Below are 25,519 nucleotides of genomic sequence, written 5' to 3'. Positions count from 1 at the left end.
AAAGCTATTCTTGGTTTCCTCTGTGAATACCATCACAAAAAGATCTTCTCAAAGATGCGTGTTCCATCTACATCTGGCTAAGACCCCCTGATACAATAGGTAACACTATCTATGCCACAGAGGTCCCTCTGAGGAGATGACATTTGATGGGAGGTATCCGGCAGAAGATGGTCGAGCAGACAGGGAAGACCTAGCGGAGGAGTGGAGGGTGGTGCTTGGCACGTTCAGGGGAGAGGAGCCAGGCCTGTGTGGCTGGAGCCGTGAGTGTGGTGAAGTGTGGCTGGCGGGGAAGCGGGGGGAGTCCAGACCAGAGAGGTGGAGGCCCAGATTACATCAGACTCTTCTAGGGGATGGGAAGGATTTTGGATTTTATTCTGAGTGACATAGAAAACCACAGGGGGTTTTGAGCAGGTGAACGACGCGACCTAACTTACAGCTTTAAAGGATCATTCTGATTTTGGGGACAAAGTGTAGGTGATGTGTTAGGAGGCTAATGCAGGAGTCTCAGAGGGAGATGTGGTGGCTTGGACCACGTTGAGAGCCGTGGAGGCGGTGAGAAGGGGCCAAATTAGTGTTACGTGTTTGAGGTAGAGATGATACAAGATTTGCTGACTGCTTGAATGTTGGTGTGAGAGAAAAAGAGAACTAAAGAATGACTCCAGGTTTTGGCCTAAAGGGAAAGATAGATTGAGGAGGTATTTTTGGGGGAGGTGAAATTGTGATCAGTTTCCATCATGTTAAGTTAAAGATATCTGTTAGGAAAGAGAGAAATAAATACCGCATGCTAACACATATATATGGAATCTTAAAAAAAAAAAATGGTACTCATGAACCTAGTTTCAGGGCAGGAATAAAGAGGTAGACGTAGAGAGTGGACCTGAGGACATGGGGTGGGAGGGGGAAGCTGGGGCGAAGTGAGAGTAGCATCGACATAGATACACTCCCGAATGTAAAATAGTTGGCTGGTGGGAAGCAGCAGCACAGCACAGGGAGATCTGCTCAGTGCTTTGCGGATGACCTAGAGGGGGTGGGATAGGGAGGGTGGGAGGGAGGCTCAAGAGGGAGGGGACATAGGGACATGCGTTTGCATAAGGCTGATTCGCTTTGTTGTGCAACAGAAACTAACACGTTATTGTGAAGCAATTATACTCCAGTAAAGATCTATTAAAAAAAAGAAAAAAAGATACCTGTTAGACCATGAAGGTGAGCTGTTGAGTTAGTGGTGAGAGGGAGAGGTCAGATCTAGAAACAAAAATTTGCTGGTTTCTAGTAGTAGGTGGTACTTAAAGCCAAGATATGGAGGAGCTCTCCTGGGGAGTGAGAGCAGTAGAGAAGAGAAGAGGTCTCAGGATCAAAAGCAGGGCCTCTCACTGCTGTGGCCCCTCCCGTTGTGGAGCACAGGCTCCAGATGCGCAGGCCCAGCGGCCATGGCTCACGGGCCCAGCCGCTCCGCGGCATGTGGGATCTTCCCGGACCGGGGCACAAACCCGTGTCCCCTGCATCGGCAGGCGGACTCTCAACCACTGCGCCACCAGGGAAGCCCCAGCAAAGGGGGCTTAAACATTTAAACATTTAACATTTATTAATTAATTTAATAAACATTAAACATTTAAAATGTTCAGAAGATAAGGAGCCTCCAGCAAAGGAGATTCAGAAGGATTAGCTGAACAGGAGGAAAATGAAGTGAAGCAAGGGTTTCAAGTGGGAGAAGGAGGTATTAAGTGCATCAAATGCTGCTGAGAGACTGATTTAGATGAAGACACTCTTTCAGGTCTCAGCTTGACTGGCCCTCCTCTAAGAAGTCTGTTCTAACCCCCAGAGTGGATTCAGGAGCTTGTGATGTGCTCTCACACACCACCGCCTCTCCTCTGCACTGTAATTACCTTCTGCCATGTCGCTGTCCCTGACTGTACACAGTTCCTTGAGGGCTGGGCTGGTGTCTTACTCATTAATCACACTGAAGTCAATGCCAAGCACTTAGTAGAGTTAAGTTAACATTAGTTCACACACACACAAAAAACCCCATGAGTCAATCAAGATGATGTACACACTCCTTCCCCCAGCTGCCGCCCCAAATACATTCACTGTCCAGGGCTCCGAATTTTATTCCCAAGAGCTGACGTTTCCTATATTTTTCACCTTGCAGAGGACTGAAGATTTGTGGGCTCCTTTTAAGCATTTCCATTATAGTGGTTGGGGCCCCACCCATGTTCTTCCTGCTTATGATGCTGGGAACCTCTGGGACTATTTTCACTGGTTGAGCAACCTAGGTACCCTGGGATGGCGCTGCAGAAACATGGAGATGTGGATTTACAAAGTGTCTTCCTTGGTGATAACTTACTGAATTCTAAGAGAGAGACAGAAGTGGGGAGGAGGAGGTGAGAGGAAGAGGGAGGAAAGGAGGGAGGGGGAAGGAGAGAGACCCAGGACAGGGGTCGTGGCACAGTAAGTAGAAAAGAGGTGGCCTTGGGGAAATGAGTTTTTTCTCCTCTGGCATCTCAGAAATGCTTTAGGTAACCCCCTCTTTTTATAAAAGGGAAGTTGAGGCTGAGAAGTGAATGACTTACTCAAGATTTTGGCATTGGTGGTGTGGCAGACCTGGCCTAGACTGTATTCCTTGTGTCTGTCAGTTCAGTGCACTTTTTATAACACGGTGGTAACTTTAGAGACAGGAATAGTTGTCTCCTTTTCCAGGCAAATATCTTCTACTTATTCAGTGACACATGGAGCTGCTTTAAAAGACAAGCTTCTTGCTCCACAAATGAGAGGAGAAAGGCTGAAATTGCAAATGATGGAGAGAGAACAGTGACGGGGATGCCTCTCTGCTGAGGGATAAAGGATGGCAGTTCCTTAGGGGAGGCAGGGAAGCGGGAGCTATCCCAGTGCCTGCTGGGAGGAGAGCATGGATGGGATAGAAAGGAAAGGCTAGAGGTGTGGAATTCAAACTGAAATTGAACCCCTTGCCTGTTCCTTGATGGCTAAGTGGAGACATCTGAAGAGCTCCTACGTGAGAGGGAGGAGAGCAAACAAACTATCTAACTTCTGAGCATGAATAGAACCGTTTCACGATGGAGTGACTGGACTGAGCACCTTGAGAAGGCGGAAGAAAGGGAGAGAGGCCCCGTTCTCAACCAGCTAATGAGAGTGGGGTATGAATCTTGAATCTTCTCCCATTAGGGGAACAAGTGGTCTGCTGAGGAGGGTTCTGGTTCGAGGAGTCAAGTGTGACCGAGTTGGGACGTTCTCCTTCTGGTGACAGCCTCAGTGCTCTCTTGGGCAGCCTCCATCCTGTCCTGTGTACCACTGCGGGTGGGAGAGTGGGGTTGTGTTCCAGGCCTCATTGAGATCTGCAAAGCTGGGCGATCCTGGGGCTCAGCAGTGGGCTTGGTCCTCAGTCCCGTGAGCTGAGCGTGCCTGGGTTGCTGGAGCCTGGAGGCTTTGCCAGACTCTGTCTCACCTAGATCTTTCTAACAGTGCTAATTTCCAAACCCAGTCATTTCCACAAAGAGCCTGGCAGCCTCACCTCCCTTCTCAGTGAAGGTTTAATAGCAGAGCGCTGAAACAGGTATCATTGCTAAACCTTCATTATTTCCACAACATATACTACAGGACTCCTACTAATAGACCGTGAAGTACTGTCCTAATTAAAACTAAACGACTCATGTCAAATTAAATAAGCGAGGTACATTGTGTTAGCCAGGGCTTTGGCTTGCAATTGCGTGTTTGTTTACTTGTTAATTGGCCAAGTTCAATAATCTACAGCAGCCTTTTCTTCTCATCAATACAAATTACTAACGCTTCAGACTTGGTCTGTTGGGGAGCCCTGGCCGTGGAGATGAGATACCTGACAATCTGTCCCACTATGTCATCTTGTAAAGCTGTTGAACTGAGCTTCTCCTGGAGCAAAGGGAGCATGATATTCACCAGCCTCCCACTTCTTGTGGACGCTGCAAAGCTACTATAAAGTGGAGACATCTGAAGAGCTCCTATGTGTGCTCCCCTTTGGAATATCTTTGATCCAGCAGAACTTCGAAGGTTAGTGTACCCAGAAACAGCTTCATGGGTCAGACATTTTTCCAATTCACAGATGAGAAAACTGTGGCTCAGAGAGAGTGGGTATCTTGCCCAAGTTCACACAGCTAGTACTTCCCTGTGGTTTTGGTGTCCCTCCTCAAAGCACACACCCACCATGGCATCCATCACAAGGTATGTCTACCACCATTTTCCTACCTGCCTCTGGTACCAGCTCTGAGCTCTTGAGCACCTAGTGGCTTCATGGTGGGCAGATGTAGTTCATGTCATTAAATGATGGCGCTACGTGTAGTTGGTCACCATGGGAGCCCATTGCCGTGAGAGCATATCCCTTGCCTGTTACTTGATGGGTAAATTTCTACAATTTGGCATTTATTCTTTTGGTTTAAGGCTCATATTTTGTGTAAAAATGGTGAATACAGTGCATTTGCCAGGTGTTATCATTTTCACCTACTTGTGAATGAGTATACCAGGTTAGCACTTTCTCCAGAGATGCAGCCTTCTCTCACAGGGGAGGGACTACAATTCAGAGAAGTTCCACAGCTCCTAGGTGGCAACTCTTAGGTGGCAGCTCCTAGGTGGCAGAGCAGAGCTAGAACACACATCATTTACATTCCAGCCAGGTCTTTTCCCCTTTGTGTGATGCACAGAGGGATGGCTTTGACTGGGCGGGTGAAGGAGGGCACCTGTCTTACTGGGAGCCTGGGGTCAGGAGGATTGTAGGAAGATCCTGGGGCAAGAACTCCCAGCCAATAGAGGAGGGGTCCCAGGGGAAGGGGCCCCGGGCTATTCTCGCTGCACAGCACACAGGGCATGCCCTGGGGTTCCCTCCCTCACACCAAGGTGGGTTATTGTCAGAGTGAATACCCTAACCTCCTCCTGCCACTGGTGTTCAGAAAATAACCCAGGCTGTCATTAAACAGTTAGCATAATTTAGAACCAGCATGAAAAAGAGCGAAAGAAAAGGGGAGCGAGGGAGAGAGTTTACCCAGGCGGGAGACAGCACAGCTTCCCGATGGCTCTCCCTGAAGCTGTGCTGGCATCCAGATCTACCTGGAGCCCCAGGTTGCAGCAAGTGTTTTGTTTTGTTTTGTTTTGTTACATCTTTATTGGAGTATAATTGCTTTACAATGGTGTGTTAGTTTCTGCTTTATAACAAAGTAAATCAGTCATGCATATACATATGTTCCCATATCTCTTCCCTCTTGCGTCTCCCTCCCTCTCACCCTCCCTATCCCACCCCTCTAGGTGGTCACAAAGCAGCCGGTGTTTTGGTAGCTGAGGAGACCCATGTGTGTGAGCTGGCCCTGACCTGACCACACAATGGTCAATGTGCCCTGCTCTGCACAGACCATTCGGGGAGATGTTAGCTACAATCCAGTGCACTTTGCACAAATGCAAAAAGATGTGTATGTGATCCTAGAACGTTCGTTGCTATAGCAACATCTGCCTTTATTATCACCTAAATCCATTCTCAGTATAAATATAGTAACTATTTAACTTCCCCACCCCCCCCGTCCACTTGGTAGAATTTTTTAAAATTGTGACAACCAAAAAAAAAAAAAAAAAGAGAGAAGAAAAGAAAACGCCAGTAAACTGCAGTAGCACGGGTGTATGTGTAGAAGTGAATTTTGGAGGTGGTGAAAGTATGAGGACATTTGTGGTTGGGGTAAATTTTCACAGGTTGCAAGTTAGTGGAGAGACTAATCCTTATAACCAATTCAGGAAGGTGAATTCCTAGAAGTAATGGGATAAATTTCCACTTGGAAAGTTGAAGAGGAATGAAGTGGTAGAGGTGCAGAAGAGGGGAATATTGTAGTGAAAAGGATTCTGATTTGTAGTCAAACAGACATGGGCTCAAATCTTGGCATCACTGCTTATCACCTAAGTAACACTGGGCTACTTGCTCCCCTGAGCCTCAGTTTCCTCATCTGTAAAATGGGAAAACTATACCCTGCAGCCTGTTTCAGCAACTTGATCTCCTTGGGCCAGAGCCTGACATCAGTTCACCAGCAGACATTTATTTCCTCTGCACCAGCTCAGTCCTCTGCAGGGGAAGGTGAAAAGGGGCAGGCCCAGCAGGGGTTGGGGAGGGTGATCATTGTGCCAGTTTTGGAGAACATCTGTGAAGTGAATGACGGTCCAAGGTGGAATGGGAAATGGCATGGCAAGTACCATGAGTACCCTTAGGATAAAACATTCTCCTTCCATCATATAATAAAGGTGACCTTAAAAATAAAGGGTAGAGGAGTTTGGGGAGGAAGGAAAGTCTAACACCTGAGCTACACGTGAATATGCCATTATTTATTTATCGAACCATTTCTCCTTTGTGAGACCTTTGGTTTGTTTCAAGGTCCTTCTATTATATGACACTGCATGGACATTATTGCATATAAATCCCAGTCTGCATCTAGGATTATTTCCTTAGGATAAATTCCCAGGAGTAGAATTACTGGATCAGAGAAGGGAGGATTTTTAGGGCTCTTGACATATATTACTAACCACCTCCCCCTAGAAAATTGGTACCAAATTATACTCTCATTAGCAGTGTACAAGATTGCTCATGTTCCCACGTGTCTGACAACATGGGGCATTTTAACTTGAAAAGAATTATTTGTTCTCTTCTTACTTTTTCTTTGCTCTTTTTCTAGGTTATTCTTAGAAATAATTTTTTCCAGTTTTATTGAGATATTATTGACATATAACATCTATAAGTTAAAGGTATATAATATGTTGATTTGATACACTTATATATTGTGAAATGATTACCGCAGTAGTGTTAGTTAACACCTCTAACATCTCACATAATTATCATTTGTTTTTTTGTGGTGAGAACATTTAAGATCAGTTCTTTAATCACAATGTTGTGCATTAGACCCCCAGAATTTACTTCTTATAACTGAAAGCTCATGTTCTTTGACCAACATCTCCCCATTTGCCCCACACTCTAGCCCCTGGCCACCACCATTCTACTCTCTGTTTCTACGAGTTCAGCTTTTTAGGTTCCACATGTAAATTGGTATCATACAGTATTTGTCTTTGTCTTTCTGCCTATTTCACTTAGAATAATGCTGTCAAGATTCATCCATGTTGCTGCAAATGGCAGAATTTCTTTTGTTCTCATGTCTAAATAATATCCCATTGTGTGCATGAGTGTGTGTGTGTGTGTGTGTATCAAAACTTTATCCATTCATCTGTAGGTGAACACATAGGTTGTTTCCATATTTGGGCTGTTATGAATAGTGCTGCAATGAACATGGGAGTACAGATATACCTTCGAGATCCTGAATTCATTTCTTTTGGATATATACCCAGAAATGGGATTACTGGATCATATGGTAGTTCTATTTTTAATATTTTGAGGAACCTCCAGACTGTTTTCCACAGTGGCTGCACCAATTTACATTCTTACCCACAGTGTACAACGTTTCCCTTTTCTCCACATCCTTGCCAGCACTTATCTCTTGTGTTTTTGATGATAGCGATTCTAACAGGTGTGAGGTGATGGCTCATTGTGGTTTTGATTGGCATTTTCCTGATGATTAGTGATGTTGAGCATCTTTTTATGTACGTGTTGGCCTTTTTGTGTCTTCTTTGGAAAAAGTCTCTATCCAGGTCCTCTGCCCATTTTTAAAATAGAATTGTTTGGTCTTTTGCTATTGAGTATGATTTTCTTATATATTTTGGATATTAACCCTTTATCAGGTTAATGTGCAAATATTTTTCTCCCATTCTGTAGGTTGCCTTTTAATTTTATTGATTGTTTCTTCTGCTGTGCAGAAGCTTTTTAGTTCGATGTAATCCCACATATTTATTTTGGATTTTGTTGCTTGTGCTTTTGGTGTTATATCCAAAAATTGTTGCCAAGACCCATATTAAGGAGGTTTCCCCCTGTGTATTCTTTTAGGAGTTTCACATTTTCAGGTCTTATATTTAAGTCTTTAATTCATTTGAGTTAATTTTTGTGAATAGTGTAACATAGGGGTCCAATTTCATTCTTCTACATGTGATTATTCGATTTTCCCAGCACCATTTATTGAAGAGACTATCCTTTCCGCATTGAGTATTTTTAGCTCCCTTGTCAAATATTGCTTGACCATATACGTGAGGGTTTATTTCTGGGCTCTCAGTTCTGTTCCATTTGTCTATGTGTCTCTTTTTATGCCAATATCATACTATTTTGATTACTAAACCTTTGTAATATAGTTTGAAATCAGGAAGCATGATACCTCCTACTTGGTTCTTTCTGAGACTTGTGCTGGCTATTCAAGGTCTTTTGTGGTTCCAGACAAATTTTATGATTGTTTTTTTCTATTTCTGTGAAAAATTCCATTGGAATTTTGATAGAGATTGCACTGAATCTATAGATGGCTTTGGGTAGACTGGACATTTTAACTATACTAATTCTTCCAACCCACGAACACGGGGTATCTCTCTATTTAATTGTGTCTTCTTCAATTTCTTTCACAGAAGTCTTACAGGTTTTAGTGTACAGAACTTTCACCTACTTGGTTAAATTTATTTCTAAGTATTTTGTTGTTTTTGAGGTTATTGCATATGGGATTGTCTTCTTTATTTCTTTTTCAGATATTTTGTTGTTAGTTTATAGAAACACAACTGATTCTTAGAAAGTAACTTTTAATGGGCTAAATTAAAGAGTCTGTTTTCTCTTCAAAAAGTAAGGTGGGAAATATCACTTTGCTTTAGAAACATAACAATCAATTTTTTTCTTTTATCCATTCTCCTCATCAGAAGTAGAAAACTTTTAGGTTGCTAATAAAGAACAAGAAACCCCTTCTTTTTAATGGATGTTGCAAATAGCAGATGGTCCTATGATATTTTCCTGAGCCTCTCCTTAGCAATGGCCCCCAATATGTCTCTGCAAGAGTCTCGAAATCTTACTTTGGAGAACTTGTCTTCAAGCTTGAACACACCTCCTAAAATGAACTTTAAACAAGGGTTCTTGATAGAGATTTAAGTAAAGTCATGAGTTAGTTCTTTCTGTTTGTCCTTCCAATTGTCTGGATAAATTAATTATCGAATGCCAGCTAAGTGTCTTGCACTGTATAAGATGCTGTGAAGTATGGGCAAGCTTCCTTATTCACGGATTCCATATTTATGACTTTGTTTTCTTGCTAAAATTTATTGTAATCGTAATCAATGGCTCTTTTATGGTTATTTGTGGACATATGTAGTACAGGGAAAATTTGAATTGCTCAAAATGCACATTCCCAGCTGAGGCAGAACAAGCTGTTGCTCTATTTTATCTCTCATACTCTAAATAAGCATCCTTTGTGCAATGCACTTAATGCCATGTTTTTGCATTTTTCTTGGTGATTTCCCTATTTAAAATAGCCCCCAAGGGTAGTGCTGAAGTGCTGTCTAGTGTTCCAAAGCACAAGAAAGCTTTGATGTGCATTAGGGAAAATATATGTGTGTTAGATAAGCTTTATTCAGTCATGAGATATAGTGCTATTGGCTGAGTTCAGTGAATCAACAACATATATTAAATAAGGTGTCTTTAAACAGAAACACACATAAAACAAGCTTACGTATGGATTGGTGGATGAAAATGTTGTGACCAGAGTCTCACAAAAATCTAACCCTGGGGGCTTCCCTGGTGGCGCAGTGGTTGAGAGTCCGCCTGCCGATGCAGGGGACACAGGTTCGTACCCCGGTCCAGGAAGATCCCACATGCCGCGGAGCGGCTGCGCTCGTGAGCCATGGCCGCTGAGCCTGAGCGTCCGGAGCCTGTGCTCCGCAACGGGAGAGGCCACAACAGTGAGAGGCCCGCGTACCGCAAAAAAAAAAAAAAAAGAAAAAATCTAACCCTGTATTTTCCCTAGGAACAATGCTTCAGTATTCGCTAATTCAGTGTTTACAGCAACTATATGGAACGTAACCAGCAGGAGTAACCAGAATTGGCTGTATATCAAAGGGTGACAGTTTGCCTTTTGGGAGATGAGAGGAACACACACAAAATGGATAATGAACAACGGAAACGGTGTAAGTGGTATAAATACCAAAGAATCAAAAAACTCAGGGCAAGCTAGAGGAAGGCTTTGTGAAAGCGGTGGCCATAAGTCTGGGCTCTGCAGAATGAAGAGGGTATATGTAGACCCAGGAAGCTAAGAGCAGGAGTGAGGAGTAGTCTTGTTTGGGGAGGAGAGGTTGAAAGCCAACTTGTTTGCATTTCAGGGTAATATTGAATCTGAGGCGTATGAGAAATAAGAGTAGAAAGGTAGTGTGGAGGGTCCTGAATATTAGTCTGAGAGAATCTGAGTTTGTTCTTTAGACCAGTTGTTTGAAAAAGAAACGAAATAACTTTACTGAAGTATAATTTGCATACAGTAAAATGCACCCATTTTAACTGTATAGTCTGATGAACTTTGACACATGTAAACACCACCACAATCAAGATATAAAACATTACTACAACCCTGAAATATTCCCTCATATTCCTTTGCAATCAACACTCCTATTGTTCATAATACTAGGCAAAAGATATGGCGTCAATTTGCCTCCTACAGAATTTTATATAAATCAAACAGTAAGTGTTTTTTTTTTTTTTTTTTTTTTTTTTTTTAGTAAGTGTTCTTATGAGACTGGCTTCTTTTGCTCATCATAATGTTTTTGAGGTTTATCCACTTTGTATATAGCATAGAGTTTCTTAAAAAATGCTGAACAGTATTCCATTTTATGGATATACCAAAATTTGCGGATCCATCTGCCTCTTGTTACAACATTTAGCTTGTTTCCAGTTTTGAGCTATTATGAATAAAATTGCTATGGCCATTTATGTACAACTCTTTTTTGTGGAAATATGTTCTCATTTTTCTTGGATACATATCTAAGAGTAATGCTGCTGGGTCATAAGATAAGTGGTTGAAACATTCTATCTATCTAACCCTAGCCATGTATGAGAATTTCTGTTGCTCCATAGCCTAACAACTAATAGAGTTGGTCTAATATAGTCAGTCTTTAAAACGTTTGCCATTCTAATGGATGTGTAGCGGTATCTCATTGTAGTTTTAAATTAAATTTTCTTTGAGATAAATGCTCTTAAACATATTTTCACGTATTTGAGATTTTATATCTTATTTTGTGAAGTATCTGTGCAAATGTATTGCCATTTAAATAATTGGTTGTTTGTCGGAAGACGTTACTGGCCGGAAGACATTCCTGAAATATTCTGTATATTGGCCCTTTGTCACACATATGTATTATGAATTTTTTCTTGTGTGGCTTTTCATTTTTATGATGGTGTCTTTCGAAGAGCAGAAGTTTTTATTTTTGATGAAGGTCAGTTTATTTTTTAATGGTTCATGCTTTTTTGTATCCTCTCTAAGAAATCTTTGCCTATCCCAAGGTCACAAAAATTTTCTCCTCTATCTTTTCCTCTAGAAGTTTCATAGTTTTAGCTCTTACATTTAAGTGTATGACCCATATCAAGTTAGTTTTTGGTATATATGATGTGAGGGAAGGGTTGAGGTTCATTCTTTTCTGTATGGATATCCAGCTGTTTCAGTAGCACTTGTTGAAACAACTCTTTTCCCCACTGTATTCCCTTGACACTTCTGTCAATAGTGATAACTGACCCATGTGAGTATGGATCTATTTCTGGACCCTCAATTCAGTTCTGTTGGTTTATATGATTATCCTTATATCCAAACCACAGTCTTGATTACTGTAGCTTTACAGTGAGTCTTGAAGTCCCTTACTTTAAGTGTTCCAACCTAATTCTTTTTCAAAATTGTTTTGGATATTTTAATTTCTCTGAAGTTACATATCAATTTTAAAGTCAACTTCTCAAGTTCTGCAAGAGAGCCTGCTGGCATTTTCATCAGAATCCCAATCTGGATCTACATATCAATTTAAGCAGAATTAACATCTTAAAAATAGTATTTTTAAGATGTTAATTCCAATCTATGAATATCGGATATCTTTCCAATTATTTAGGTCTACTTTAATTTACTCAAAAATGTTTTGTATTCCCCACACTCTGTGGCTCTTCACTCGGTTGCAGTGTTTCGTTTTTTCGCCTTCTCTGCCTTTTCTCATCCTTTCTCGCTCTCTGCTCTGCGGTGTGACGAGCTGAATCCTCTCCGCACCCAGTCCTCGCTCGCCTTTCTTCTCCCCGCGCTGTTGTTCTGTTTCTCTCCTTCGGCCGCCGCCACCACTGCTGCACTGCTGGTGTCGGTGCCGCGCTTTTTCCCCAACGTCGTCCCCGAAACCTATGGCCCAGGCGGCCTTGGGTATTTCTGCTCAAGGTAACCACATCCCTCTTTTAAAATTCCGCCTAAAAAGAGAAGACGCTTTACCCGACTCTTTGGGCCGTAATCTCACGGCGAACTTTCTGACCAAGTATACAGCTACCTAGAGGGCCTAGGAGAAGTGCAGTATAGAGAGCAGTTCGACTTCAACGCTGAGCCACCTTGGGAAGCTAGATGATGATAGGCGGGTTCCATCTCCTAACTTGTCCATTTTGTTGCATATTCTAAGGACCCAGATGTAAGGCTTGGTGGCCCGTCTCTTGTTTTTCCTGGTTTATGACTTTCGGCTTTGTGGAATATGGCTGAGATGAAAGGATTTATTGACGATGCAAACTACTCCGTTGGCCCGTTGGATGAAGGAACAAACCTTGGAAATGTTGTTGATAACTATGTTTATGAACATATCCTGACAGGGAAAAATGCATTTTTTTGGGGAGATCTTGGAAAGATTGTGAAGAAACACAGTCAGTGGCAGAACACAGTGGCCCAGATAAAGCCATTCTACATGGTAAAGTGCAACTCCACTCCAGCTGTACTTGACATTTGGGCAGCTCTTGGAACTGGATTTGCTTGTTCCAGTAAAACTGAAATGGCTTTAGTGCAAGAATTGGGTGTATCTCCAGAAAACATCATTTACATAAGTCCTGGCAAGCAAGAGTCTCAGATAAAGTATGTGGCAAAAGTTGGAGTGAATATCATGACATGTGGCAATGAAGTCAAATTGAAGACAATTGCACATGATGACCCAAATGCCAAGGTCTTACTACATATCGCAACAGAAGATAATATTGGAGGTGAAGAGGGTAACAAAGTTTGGCACTACCCTGAAGAAATGTAGGCATCTTTTGGAATGTGCTAAGGAACTTGATGTCCAAATTATTGGGGTTAAATTTCATGTTTCAAGTGCTTGCAAAGAATCTCAAGTATATGTACATGCTCTATCTGATGCTCGATGTGTATTTGATATGGCTGGAGAATTTGGCTTCGCAATGAACATGTTAGACATTGGCTTCACAGGAACCGAATTTCGATTGGAAGAGGTTAATCATGTTATCAGCCCTTTGTTGGATGTCTACTTTCCTGAAGGATCTGACACTAAGATAATTTCTGAACCCGGAAGCTACTATGTGTCTTCTGCATTTACACTTGCAGTTAATATCATTGCAAAGAAAGTTGTTGAAAATAAGTTTTCCTCTGGAGTAGGAAAAACCGGAAGTGATGAACCAACCTTCATGTATTATATGAACGACGGTGTTTATGGTTCTTTTGCAAGTAAACTGTCTGAGGACTTAAATACCATTCCAGAGGTTCACAAGAAATACAAGGAAGATGAGCCTCTGTTTACAAGCAGCCTTTGGGGTCCATCCTGTGATGAGCTTGATCAAATTGTGGAAAACTGTCTTCTTCCTGAGCTGAATGTGGGAGATTGGCTTATCTTTGATAACATGGGAGCAGATTCTTTCACGAACCATCTGCTTTTAATGATTTTCAGAGGCCAGCTATTTATTATATGATGTCATATAGTGATTGGTATGAGATGCAAGATTCTGGAATTACTTCAGACACAATGATGAAGAACTTCTTCTTTGTGCCTTCTTGCATTCAGTTGAGCCAAGAAGACAGCTTTTCCACTGAAGCTTTAGCAGGCATTAACGCTTTTTTAGATCTGAAGTTGCAGGTTAAGCTTGTCCGGTCTACATTCCAGTGTGGAAAAAATTTGAACAATCTTATTCGGTTAATTCTCTTGGAAACAAAAACTACTAGTAATAGCTATTTGGGACCAGACAAAATTAGCTCTCATCTATAATTCACTGGGGGTAATTGAGATGAAGAGAATGTATCCACATTTAAACTTACCAGTTTGCCCTACCCCTTAAGCGTTTAAAATAAAATATGCAACAAAATGGATGACTTTGGGCTTCCCTGGTGGCGCAGTGGTTGAGAGTCCGCCTGCTGATGTAGGGGACACGGGTTCGTGCCCCAGTCCGGGAAGATCCCACATGCCGCGGAGCGGCTGGGCCCGTGAGCCATGGCCGCTGAGCCTGCGTGTCCGGAGCCTGTGCTCCGCAATGGGAGAGGCCACAACAGTGAGAGGCCCGCGTACCGCAAAAAAAAAAAAAGGATGACTTAGTGGAGATGGAAGCCCATTAATTGGGTTCCTCATTAAAACGTTTACATACAAGGACACAGTTTTTATACTAAGGATTCGTGTTAAAAAGTCTTGTAAAGTTAAGATCTTTCACCCAGATATACCAAATGTCAGTGGAAGACCAGTGTGACTTCATTAGATATGTTTAGTGTATTTAGAATGTGTAAATTTGTGCTTTGAACTGTAGTTTAATGCATGTAAAATTGCATCATAGTATTTGTTGTATTTGACCTAATGTTACCCTTGTATGATTGCAATAAAATTTTGTGTAGATTTTACTGTTTTTTCAGACTAAAACTTGGGAAAGGGGCTAGCTAGCAAACGCAGTTTCGAAAGAGATGTGTATATGGACTGTTTAGAAGGTTATTTTCCTTTATAGCCCATTTAAGTTTAGTTTGGCTCAGTACATTTTTCAGTTATTTAATTAGTAATTTAAGTAAAATGTTTGGTAAATCATTGTGAAGTTGAGATTCATTATGGAGAGTTGATGTGCAGTAAGCATGATGTTTAACAATTTTAACACCGAAAATGTTCATCCTGCATAAACCAATTGTAATAATTAATAGCTGTTTCTGTATAGATAGAGTGCATAGAGTACCTTAGTAAATCTTTGAATCACATATCTTTTGGCTGAAATGGAAGATTCTGTTAAGTACCTTGAATAAACTTTGGGGGAGCGAAATAAAATTGCAGAAAACTCTGCAGCTCACTAAATCTTAAAGAAGGGCTACATCTATATCCAGAAACCTGATGCTCCTTTGCACAGAATATTATTTAAATTGAAAATTGTGAGGTGGGGGGCGGTGAAGCACACCTATTTTCAATTTCTCAGTTGCAGTGATTTCAAACTTAGGGTTTGTTTTGTTTTAGCTATTAGCTTCTTGTTATTTCTTATTTGTTCAGCTTAGTGTAGTTTTAATTCTTTTCATACTAACATTTTATGGTGATTGGGGGAAGTGAGTTAGAGTCACTAACCTGACAGTTGTTGCCAGGAATTTGCGTTGTTCACTGCTAGTATATTTGTTATCCTAGATCTCAGAATCACAATAGTAATAAACAACAGGGGTCATTTTCTCCTAACTTACTCTATGTTCAGATGTGGAATTTCTGTCTACCAAGAGGAAATGTGACTTCACTTTGGTGGCAATGGACAGAAAACTCTACCTGTGCTAATAGGAGAAGTTTGGAATGCACTTAATAGTTGGTTTTTACACCTTGATTTCAAGGTAGAAGGAAACTGGTCATGAGTCTCTAATAAATTTCAATCTCTTAAACCAGTAGGTGCTTAATATTTTTGATTTGATTAATTCCCATTTGAATTTTGTGGGTTCTATTAATTTAAAAAAAAAAGGACCCCAATCTGTTGTTCTAATTACCCTTGGACTTTTCCAAGGTGTAATGTGGGGTTTTATGCAAAATTCCAAGCTACCATGCAACTTTTTTTTTTTTTTTTTTTTTTTTTTGTGGTAAGCGGGCCTCTCACTGTTGTGGCCTCTCCTGTTGCGGAGCACAGGCTCCGGACGTGCAGGCTCAGCGGCCATGGCTCACAGGCCCAGCCGCTCTGCGGCATGTGGGATCTTCCCAGACCGGGGCACGAACCTGTGTCCCCTGCATCGGCAGGCGGACTCTCAACCACTGCACCACCAGGGAAACCCCATGCAACTTTTTTTAACTGTAATAAGGAGGAGGAATTGTTCCTAACCTTCTTTACTTGTTGTGCTTTTTGGTTCAGAAATGCCAAATCTTTTAAGAGATGGTACAACTTTGAGTCATTGGCCTGACTATACAACTTTGAGCTTCATGGCATGTTGATTTTGCCATATTTATAGGAGAGCTATTCTGTGTATAACAGCTCAGAGTTGCAAGACATGTGAATGATACGGTAACTTTAAGAAATATCTGCGTTGTATTTGAAGACTGCCATAAATCTGAAGTTTGAACTTATGTATTTCAATTTGGTATGCTTAAAATACTGAATTAATGTAACAACTTTTTTTTTTAAAAAAACAATATTGTAATCTCAGTTCAGAATTTAACTGAAACTATAAAACCCAAATGATTTCTATATAGTAAATTGAACTGTAAAGGTAACTTGTGTGTGATTCTTAATACACAGATAAAATGTTTTTATTCCTTCTTAAAAATAAAAAGTTTGGGCTTCCCTGGTGGCACAGTGGTTGAGAGGCCGCCTGCCGATGCAGGGGACACAGGTTCGTGCCCAGGTCCGGGAAAATCCCACATGCCATGGAGCGGCTGGGCCCGTGAGCCATGGCCGCTAAGCCTGCACGTCCGGAGCCTGTGCTCCACAACGGGAGAGGCCACAGCAGTGAGAGGCCCACGTACCGCAAAAAAAAAAATAAATAAAAAAAAATTAAAAAATTAAAAGTTTTGTATTTTTCAGTGTACAGGTTTTGCACATATTTTGTTTAAATTCTCCCTGAATATTTCATGGTAATTGATGCTACTGCTAATGATCTTTTAAAACAATCATCTTTTCATTGATTTTTCTCTATTTTTATCCATTTTCTATGCCATCGGTTTCTGCTTTTATTTTTATTATTTCCTTTTTTTCCTTCTTAGTTTAAATTTGCTCTTTTTCTAGCTCCTTAAGGTGAAAGTTTAGATAATTTATTTTATACATTTCTTCTTCTCTAATATAAGTGTTTAAAACTAGGAATTTCCCAATTAGCACTGTTTTAGTTACATGCCGTATATTTATATATGTGTTTGCATTGTCATTCATTTCAAGATATTTAAAAAACTGTTATGATTTTTATTTGATCGATGGATTATTTTCAAGCGTTTTGTTTGATTTTAATACATTTTGATATTTACCAATTAATTTTTTTATTGTTGATTTATTCATTATTTTGTAGTCAGAGAACATTATAAGTTCTCTGAGTACATGCTACTGAGTGGAGTGGAATGTTCTGTAAATGTCAGTTATTTCAAGTTGGTTCAAGTGTTGGTCAAGTCCTCTGTTATTTTTATTGAATTTTTTTAGTCTACTTATTTTGTCAATTAAGACAAATTGAGAAGTTTGTCAAATTTCTTAATTTCTCAAATTAAGACAATTGAGAAACATATGTTGAAATTTCTACCTATAATTATGTGTTCACCTTTTCCTTTCAGTTCGTGTTTTGCTTCCTTTATTGTAAAACTCTGCTTTTAGGAATTGGGACTATTATGTTTCCTTGAGAAAGTGACCCTTTTATCATTATGAAACGTGGCTCTTTATCCTTGGCTATATTCCTTGTGATATTGACATAGGCACTCCAGTTTTCTTTTTGTTAGTATTTGCATCATATATCTTTTTAACATCATTTTAGTTTTAACTTATCTTTGATTTTATATTTAATGTTGCTTTCTTCTAGATGGCGTATGCTCTTGGGTTATGCTTTTTTTTTCTAGAAACTCTTATTTTTAATTTTTAAAAATTATTTTATTTTTCTTGGCTGCATTGGGTCTTCGTTGCTGTGCACAGGATTTCTTTAGTTGCAGCAAGCAGGGGCTACTCTTCGTTGTGGTATGTGGGCTTCTCATTGCGGTGGCTTCCCTTGTTGCAGAGCATGGGCTCTAGGTGCACGGGCTTCAGTAGTTGTGGCATGCGGGCTCAGTAGTTGTGGCTCACAGGCTTAGTTGCTCTGTGGCATGTGGGATCTTCCTGGACCAGGGCTCGAACCTGTGTCCCCTGCAGGTGTATTCTTAACCACAGTGTCACCAGGGAAGTCCCGGCTTATGCTTTTTTATTCAGTCTGACAACCTCTGCCTTTTAATTGGACAATTTAGATCACTTGCATTTAATGTAATTATTTATATAGTTGGGTTTAAATCTACATTTTTCTCTTTGTTTTCTCTTTATATTTTGTTTACTCTGTTCTTTTTTCATATTTTCCTCTTTCTCTACCTTTTTTTAATTGAATATTTTGTGGTATTCTCTTTTCTCCCCACTATTGGCCTACTAGCTATACCTCTTGTGTGTATGTATATATGTGTGTGGGTGTTTGCTCTAGGGTTTACAATATGCATCTTTAACTTAACATAGTCTACCTTTAAATAATATTATACTTCTTCATGTATAATACAAGAACTTTAGAATAATATACTTCTGTGTTTCCCTTCCTGTCCTCCATGTTATTGTTGTCATATATTTACTTCAACATATATTATAAACTCCACAGTACATTCATGTTAGTTTTTAAAATAGTTATCTTAAAAATATGTGAAAAATGATTTTTACATTTTATCCTCATACTTATTATTTTCAACTTTCTTCATTCCTTTGGGTAGCTTCAAGTTTCTATCTGGTATTATTTACCTTCTTCCTGAATAATTGGATTTACATTTCTTGGACATTTCTTGGACTGAAAGTCTCTGGCAACAAATTTTCTCAGGGTTTGTCTGAAAAATACTTACTTTCACTTCATTTTAAAATTTCATTTTCCCTGGATTTAAAATGTCATTTTATTGTCATCTGGCTTGCATTGTTTCTGATAAGAAGTCTGCATAGGGACTTCCCTGGCAGTCCAGTGGTTAAGACTTCACCTTCCAATGCAGGGGGTGCGGGTTCGATCCCTGGTTGAGGAGCTAAGATCCCATGTGCCTCGTGGCCAAAAAACCAAAACATAAAATAGAAGCAATACTGTAACAAATTCAATAAAGACTTGAAAAATTGTCCACATCAAAAAAACTTAAAAAAAAATAAAGAAGTCTGCATAAATCTTACCTTTGTTCCTCCATATGGCATTTTTTTTTTCTCTATGGCTTTTTGAAAAGATATTCTCCTTGTCACTGGTTTTGAGAGATAGATTATGACGGTTCTCTGGTGTGTTTAGACTGCTTCGACTATATGCTTAAACCATTTATTCAGTGTCTTTATCTGTAGATTTATAATTTTTACAAAATTTGGAAAATATTCAGCCATTTATATATTCAAATTTGTTTTTATTCTTCCCCTCCTCCTTTCTGGAGTTCTAACTACACATACGTTAGACAGTGTGATATTGTCCTACTGGTTACTGAGGTATGGGTATTTTGTCTTATTTTTTTCTTCTTTTTATACTTCATTAGGATAGTTTCAACTGTTATGTCTTCAAGTCCATTGATATTTTCTTTTGCAGTATTTAATCTGCTCTTAATGCCATTCAGTGAACTTTTCATTTCAAATAATGCATTTTAATCTCCAGATGATCTATGTTATTTTTACTTATATGTTCCATTCCTCTCTTCATATGTTCACGTTTCCTTTTAAATACTTATACATAGTTGTAACATTTATAATTGTTGTGTTACATCCTTGTCTGAAAATTCCCCATCAAATCTGCCATTTCTAGATCTGTGTCCATTGACTGATTTTCTTCATGGTTTTGAGTCACAATATTCTTCTTTTGCGTTTCGAATAGTTATTTTCTTTGGAAACTGAGCAGTGTGAATTTTCTTTGTTGAGTGCTTGATTTTGTTGTATTTCTTTAAAGAGTGATGGTTTTGTTTTGGCAGGCAGTTAAGTTGCTTGAAGATCAGATTGATCCTCTTGAGGTTTGTTTTGAAGGTTTTTCAGGGCAGGTCTACAGCTCCAATATAGTAGGGTCTATTTGCCGCATTGCTAAGCTATGAACCTTCTAGTGACTTTACTGAATGATTCCTGAATTAAGTGAGATCTGTCCACTCTGGCTGATGCAAACTCAAATGATTTTCAGATCTGTTTGAGCTCTGGGAATTTCTTGGCTTACAGCTCTCTGCTAATTGTTCTTTCCTGGCATGTTGGAACTTGACCCTATGTGTGTACAGGTTAGTATTCAGGCAAAGGTTTGAGGGAACCCCTATGCAAATTCCTGGAGCTCTACCTTCATATAGCTCCCTTATTCTCAGTATTCTACTCTGCAACTTCTAGCTTCTTTGGGCTTCTCAAATTTCAATCTCTGTCTCCTCAACTTGGCAAGACCAGCAAGCTTTGTTTGGATTTCCCCCTCCTTGTGCTGCAATTTGGAATTTCCTTGCAGGTGGATAGTCAGGATGAATATAAAACTTATTATATTTAACTCCCTTTTTTCAAGGGTCATAATCTTGCATTGCTTATAGTCCAATATCTGAAAATAGTTGCTTAATATATTTTATCTTAATATATTTTATCTTTAATATATTTTAAGTCAGGAGAGCAATTTCCATAGCAGTTATTTATTCATGGGTGGACCTGAAGTCTAGAACAGTATTTATCAGTGTGTATTTGAGTTTGTGTAATGAGGTGTATGTATGTATTGTGTGTGCCTTCATACAGTTAATATGGGTCATATATGTTGTCTTAGTTGGCTTGGGCTACCATAACAAAATACCATAGACTAGATGCTTAAACAATAGAAATTTATTTTTCTCATTTCTGGAGGCTGGAAGTCCATTATCAGGGTGCCACAATGGTTGGGTTCTGTTGAGAGCTGTCTTGCAGATGGCCTCCTTTTTACTATGTCCTCAAATGTGAGGGAGAGAGAGAGAGAGAGAGGAGAGCTCTAGTATCTCTCTTTATAAGGGCACTAATCCCATCATGAGGGCCTCACCCTCATGATCTCATCTAAACCTAATTGTCTCCCAAAGGCCCCATTTCGAAATACCATCGCATTGGGGGTTGGGGTTTCAGCATATGAATTTGGGGGAATACAATTTGGTCCGTGGCACACATTCCTCAGAAATATGTCTCATTAGTCAAAATAAAATTTTCCAAATTATGTGGTAGCTGCTCTGCTAAGATGTGTTTTAGGATTTAAGTGACAAAACTTGTACCTTCTATTCTATTAGTACTATGCAGATTGAGAATTACTGCATGCAATAGGGAGTCCTTACATCCAGGTTTTTGAGCAGGGAGTTGACATGATGAAATGGTGATTTAGGTGTTGAAGTATAGAGGACTAAATGTAGGAGGGTGACAGGGACAGCAGGTTATTTAATGATTATTATGGTCACCAGCTGATGAGTTCTCTCAGGGTTGGGGGTTAGCAGAATTTGTCACTAGTCATTTGCTTAGTTGGTTGTGACCAAGCTTATCATTATCTCAGCACTAGAGCCTCAGACAACTCTAGCAGTGAAGAAGTCTTCAAAGACTCATAAGCTGAAATGCATTATTCATTCATTTAGTCATCTAGCATCTATTTTATTTAACTGTTGTTATCTAGCATTTTTAAGGAATACAAAATAAAGACTACTGCTCTTACCCTCAGGGAGTTTATGAACCCCCTGGGGAAGGGAGACAAACATATAAGTTAAAATATAATCATAATAATAATTCATTATTTTGGTATTACTCTTTTAAAGTGAATTCTTATACCTTCTTTAGTCAGAAGATAACCAACATACTGTCTTACACATTGTCCATATGCTTTAGAGAAAGAAACAGGATAGTCAGTATGGGATGGCACTAGCCAGAGAAGACTTTCAGAGGAGGTTTTATGAGTGTTTTTCTTGAAAGATATGGTGAAGAAGAGGTGGAGGTTCCTTTGGGCTACAGAAATCTCCTGGCAACCATCATAGGAGTTCAGGCTGACCCAACCACGGTAGAAGTCATATTTGGGAAATATGACTGGATAAAAGGAGGACCCCAAATAATAGAAATCTTTAAGGCCTGTCCGAGGCATGTGGACTTGATGCAACAACAATCAAAGAGAGAGAGTTATGGGAGGTTCGCCTGCAGCAAAGTGATGGAAGATTTTGTCCTATGTATTCTGTCCCCTTCTTTTTCTTCCACTTTCATGTGAGCTTAATTTTAAATTTACTTTTGACACTAAAGAGCTTTTAAAATAAGTTTTATGCTTACATTTTATTTTTTAAATAAGCCATAAAATAGATCGTCACCACAAAAACCTGTAATAAAATTTTAAGACCGTAACCATTACACAAAGCTTCAGCATTTGTTCATTCACTTGTTCAGTCAATATCTTATGATGCTTAACCTGTCCATATCTTCAGTGTCTTACAATCTAGTGATCAGATGGGACTGAACTAAATAAGGCAGTATGGTACTGGCACAAAAACAGAAATATAGATCAATGGAACAGGATAGAAAGCCCAGAGATAAACCCACGCACATATGGTCACCTTATCTTTGATAAAGGAGGCAAGAATACACAATGGAGAAAAGACAGCCTCTTCAATAAGTGGTGCTGGGAAAACTGGACATCTACACGTAAAAGAATGAAATTAGAACACTCCCTAACACCATACACAAAAATAAACTCAAAATGGATTAGAGACATAAATGTAAGGCCAGACACTATCAAACTCTTAGAGGAAAACATAGGCAGAACACTCTGACATAAATCACAGCAAGATCCTTTTGACCCACCTCCTAGAGAAATGGAAATAAAAACAAAAATAATCAAATGGGACCTAATGAAACTTAAAGCTTTTGCACAGCAAAGGAAACCATAGACAAGATGAAAAGACAACCCTCAGAATGCAAGAAAATATTTGCAAATGAAGCAACTGACAAAGGATTAATCTCCAAATATACAAGCAGCTCATGCAGCTCAATATCAAAAAAACAAACAACCCAATCCAAAACTCGGCAGAAGACCTAAATAGACATTTCTCCAGAGAAGATATACAGATTGCCAACAAATACATGAAAGGATACTCAACATCACTAATCATTAGAGAAATGCAAGTCAAAACTACAATGAGGTATCACCTCACACCGGTCAGAATGGCCATCGTCAAAAAGTATACAAACAATAAATGCTGGAGAGGGTGTGGAGAAAAGGCAACCCTCTTGCACTGCTGGTGGGAATGTAAATTGATACAGCCACTATGGAGAATAGTATGGAGGTTCCTTAAAAAACTAAAAATAGAATTACCATACGACCCAGCAATGCCACTACTGGGAATATACCCTGAGAAAACCGTAATTCAAAAAGAGTCATGTACCACAATGTTCATTGCAGCACTATTTACAATAGCCATGACGTGGAAGCAACCTCTGTCCATTGACAGATGAATGGATAAAGAAGATGTGGCACATATATACAATGGAATATTACTCAGCCATAAAAAGAAACGAAATTGAGTTATTTGTAGTGAGGTGGATGGATCTAGAGTCTGTCCTTCAGAGTGAAGTAAGTCAGAAAGAGAAAAATACCGTATGATAACACATATATATGGAATCAAAAAAAGAAAAAAATGGTTCTAAAGAACCTAGGGGCAGGACAAGAATAAAGACGCAGATGTAGAGAATGGACTTGACACGGGGAGGGGGAAGGTAAGCTGACGAAGTGAGAGAGTGGCATGGACAGATATACACTAACAAATGTAAAAAAGATAGCTAGTGGGAAGCAGCTGTATAGCACAGGGAGATCAGTTCAGTGCTTTGTGACCACCTAGAGGGGTGGGATAGAGAGTGTGGGAGGGAGATGCAAGAGGGAGGGGATATGGGGATATATGTATATGTATAGTGATTCACTTTGTTACACAGCAGAAACTAACACACCATTGTAAAGCAATTATCCTCCAATAAAGATGTTAAAAAAAAAACCCAAAAAACAAAAAAGAAGGGACTGACTAAATGGCTGGTTGAATGCAGGTCCCCTCCCTTCTCCCTTGGCTATGGGAAAGGTTCACTCACGTCTCAGGGCCTCTCCTTAGGGCTTTCTGATTTGTTTAGGGACACTGGAAGGAAAGGTTCAGAATGGAAATCAGGAACAGTTTTGGGGTCCTCTGAAGCTGCTGAAGCTTTTATTTTTATATCTCGGAACTCCATGCTGACATCTTCCCAGGGAGATTTCTTGGGAGGAAAGGTTTCTTTTCCTAGATTGTTGAAACAGTCATTTAAATCTATAGTTGGGGGTCAAATAGAAGGAGTGGAAAGAGCATGAAAGATGTCAGTTTCTTACATAGTTTTGGGGATAACACCCAGCTGTGTGAGGGAGGCATAATCAATGATTTCACCCACAGGTGGGAAGCACTTGCAGCCAAAGGATTTTAGTCTACAATAGGCACGTGCCATGCCATGTGACCACAACTTAGAGTTGAATGCACTCTTAGTTTATATAAATTAGAGTATCTAAGAATCTAAAATAAAGACTTTCCATTTTACTTTTATTGGCCAGTTTATGTCTAGAGTGTTTTATTCCTTTTTAGGGGCTAAGTTTAAAGAGAGAAATAGGCAAATTGATCTCTTATAGTCTTAAGAAATTAAATGAGAAAATGAAAGAGTTTGAAACCAGGTGATATCTGGAATGGTTGAAGGAAGTCTCTATGTTGATCTAGTGGAAAAAAGGTCTCAAAAGGATCTGAGAGGTTTCAAATATCTGATGGGCTGTCTTGTGGAACAGGAATTAGACTGGATCTGGGTGAACCTAAGAGATGGGATTAGGAGCAACTCAAAGAAGTATCAGGGAAATTCAGGTAGGGGAGAAAAGTCAATTAGAACAGTTCCAGTATGGGCTAGCTTGCCCATTGTGGGTAGTAAGTTTGCTGATACACATAGGTTTGATGCACATCTGGGGGAAATGTTGTGGAAGGATTCCAATATCTGAAAGACCCTAAGATTTTTCACTTCTATGATTCTGTACTCTGTGATGAATCCCATCATACCTCAGTGCCTTCTGAATGGTGAGAGGTTGAGCTTATAGGAACCCAGGGGACTTTGGATAAGTGGGTAAAGAGGGTGACTACCAGATGCCCCAATTATGAGTCATATTTGAGCTACCTTTAGAGGCAGGGTGGAGGGAGGAAGAGAAAAAATTCCAAGAGGGAAAACACCTTCTGTTGCTCTTGGCAAACATTTGAAACAGCACCACCAGATTGATGCAGCCCTCCAGCAGGGAGAATGGCCTCTGGTGCTCTGGTCCTTCTACCTGTCTGTACTTCCCAAGGCAGGAGGCTGATCTTGGACAACCTCTCTTCTGCATCTGGAGGGGGGCGTAATTAGCCCCTGGGGTGGTGGGTGAAATGAATATAGGTCTGTTGTGAATAATAGGAGACAGAGCTTACAGTAGCTCTGAAGCTGTATTTGATATTTCCTGATAGTCACAGTTGTTTTCTCCCCCTTTGGCTTGTGAGGACTTCCCTGGTCTCTAGAATGTAG

At 40.0% G+C, this 25,519-nt stretch overlaps 1 protein-coding gene across 1 annotated transcript; it reads left to right on the top strand.

The window, feature by feature from the left end:
- Positions 1–12,255: 12,255 nt before the first annotated feature.
- On the top strand, positions 12,256–13,956 carry LOC101274589 (antizyme inhibitor 1-like). Its single transcript, XM_033428215.2, is given in 2 exon segments — positions 12,256–13,112; positions 13,114–13,956. Coding segments are annotated over 2 exon segments (1,215 nt in total). The 5' UTR covers positions 12,256–12,603; the 3' UTR covers positions 13,820–13,956.
- Positions 13,957–25,519: the final 11,563 nt, after the last annotated feature.

Source organism: Orcinus orca, chromosome 1 (assembly GCF_937001465.1).
Source record: "Orcinus orca chromosome 1, mOrcOrc1.1, whole genome shotgun sequence".
NCBI lineage: Eukaryota > Metazoa > Chordata > Mammalia > Artiodactyla > Delphinidae > Orcinus > Orcinus orca.
Note: the sequence above shows the minus strand (reverse complement) of the source record. Positions and strands in the feature narration are given on the sequence as shown.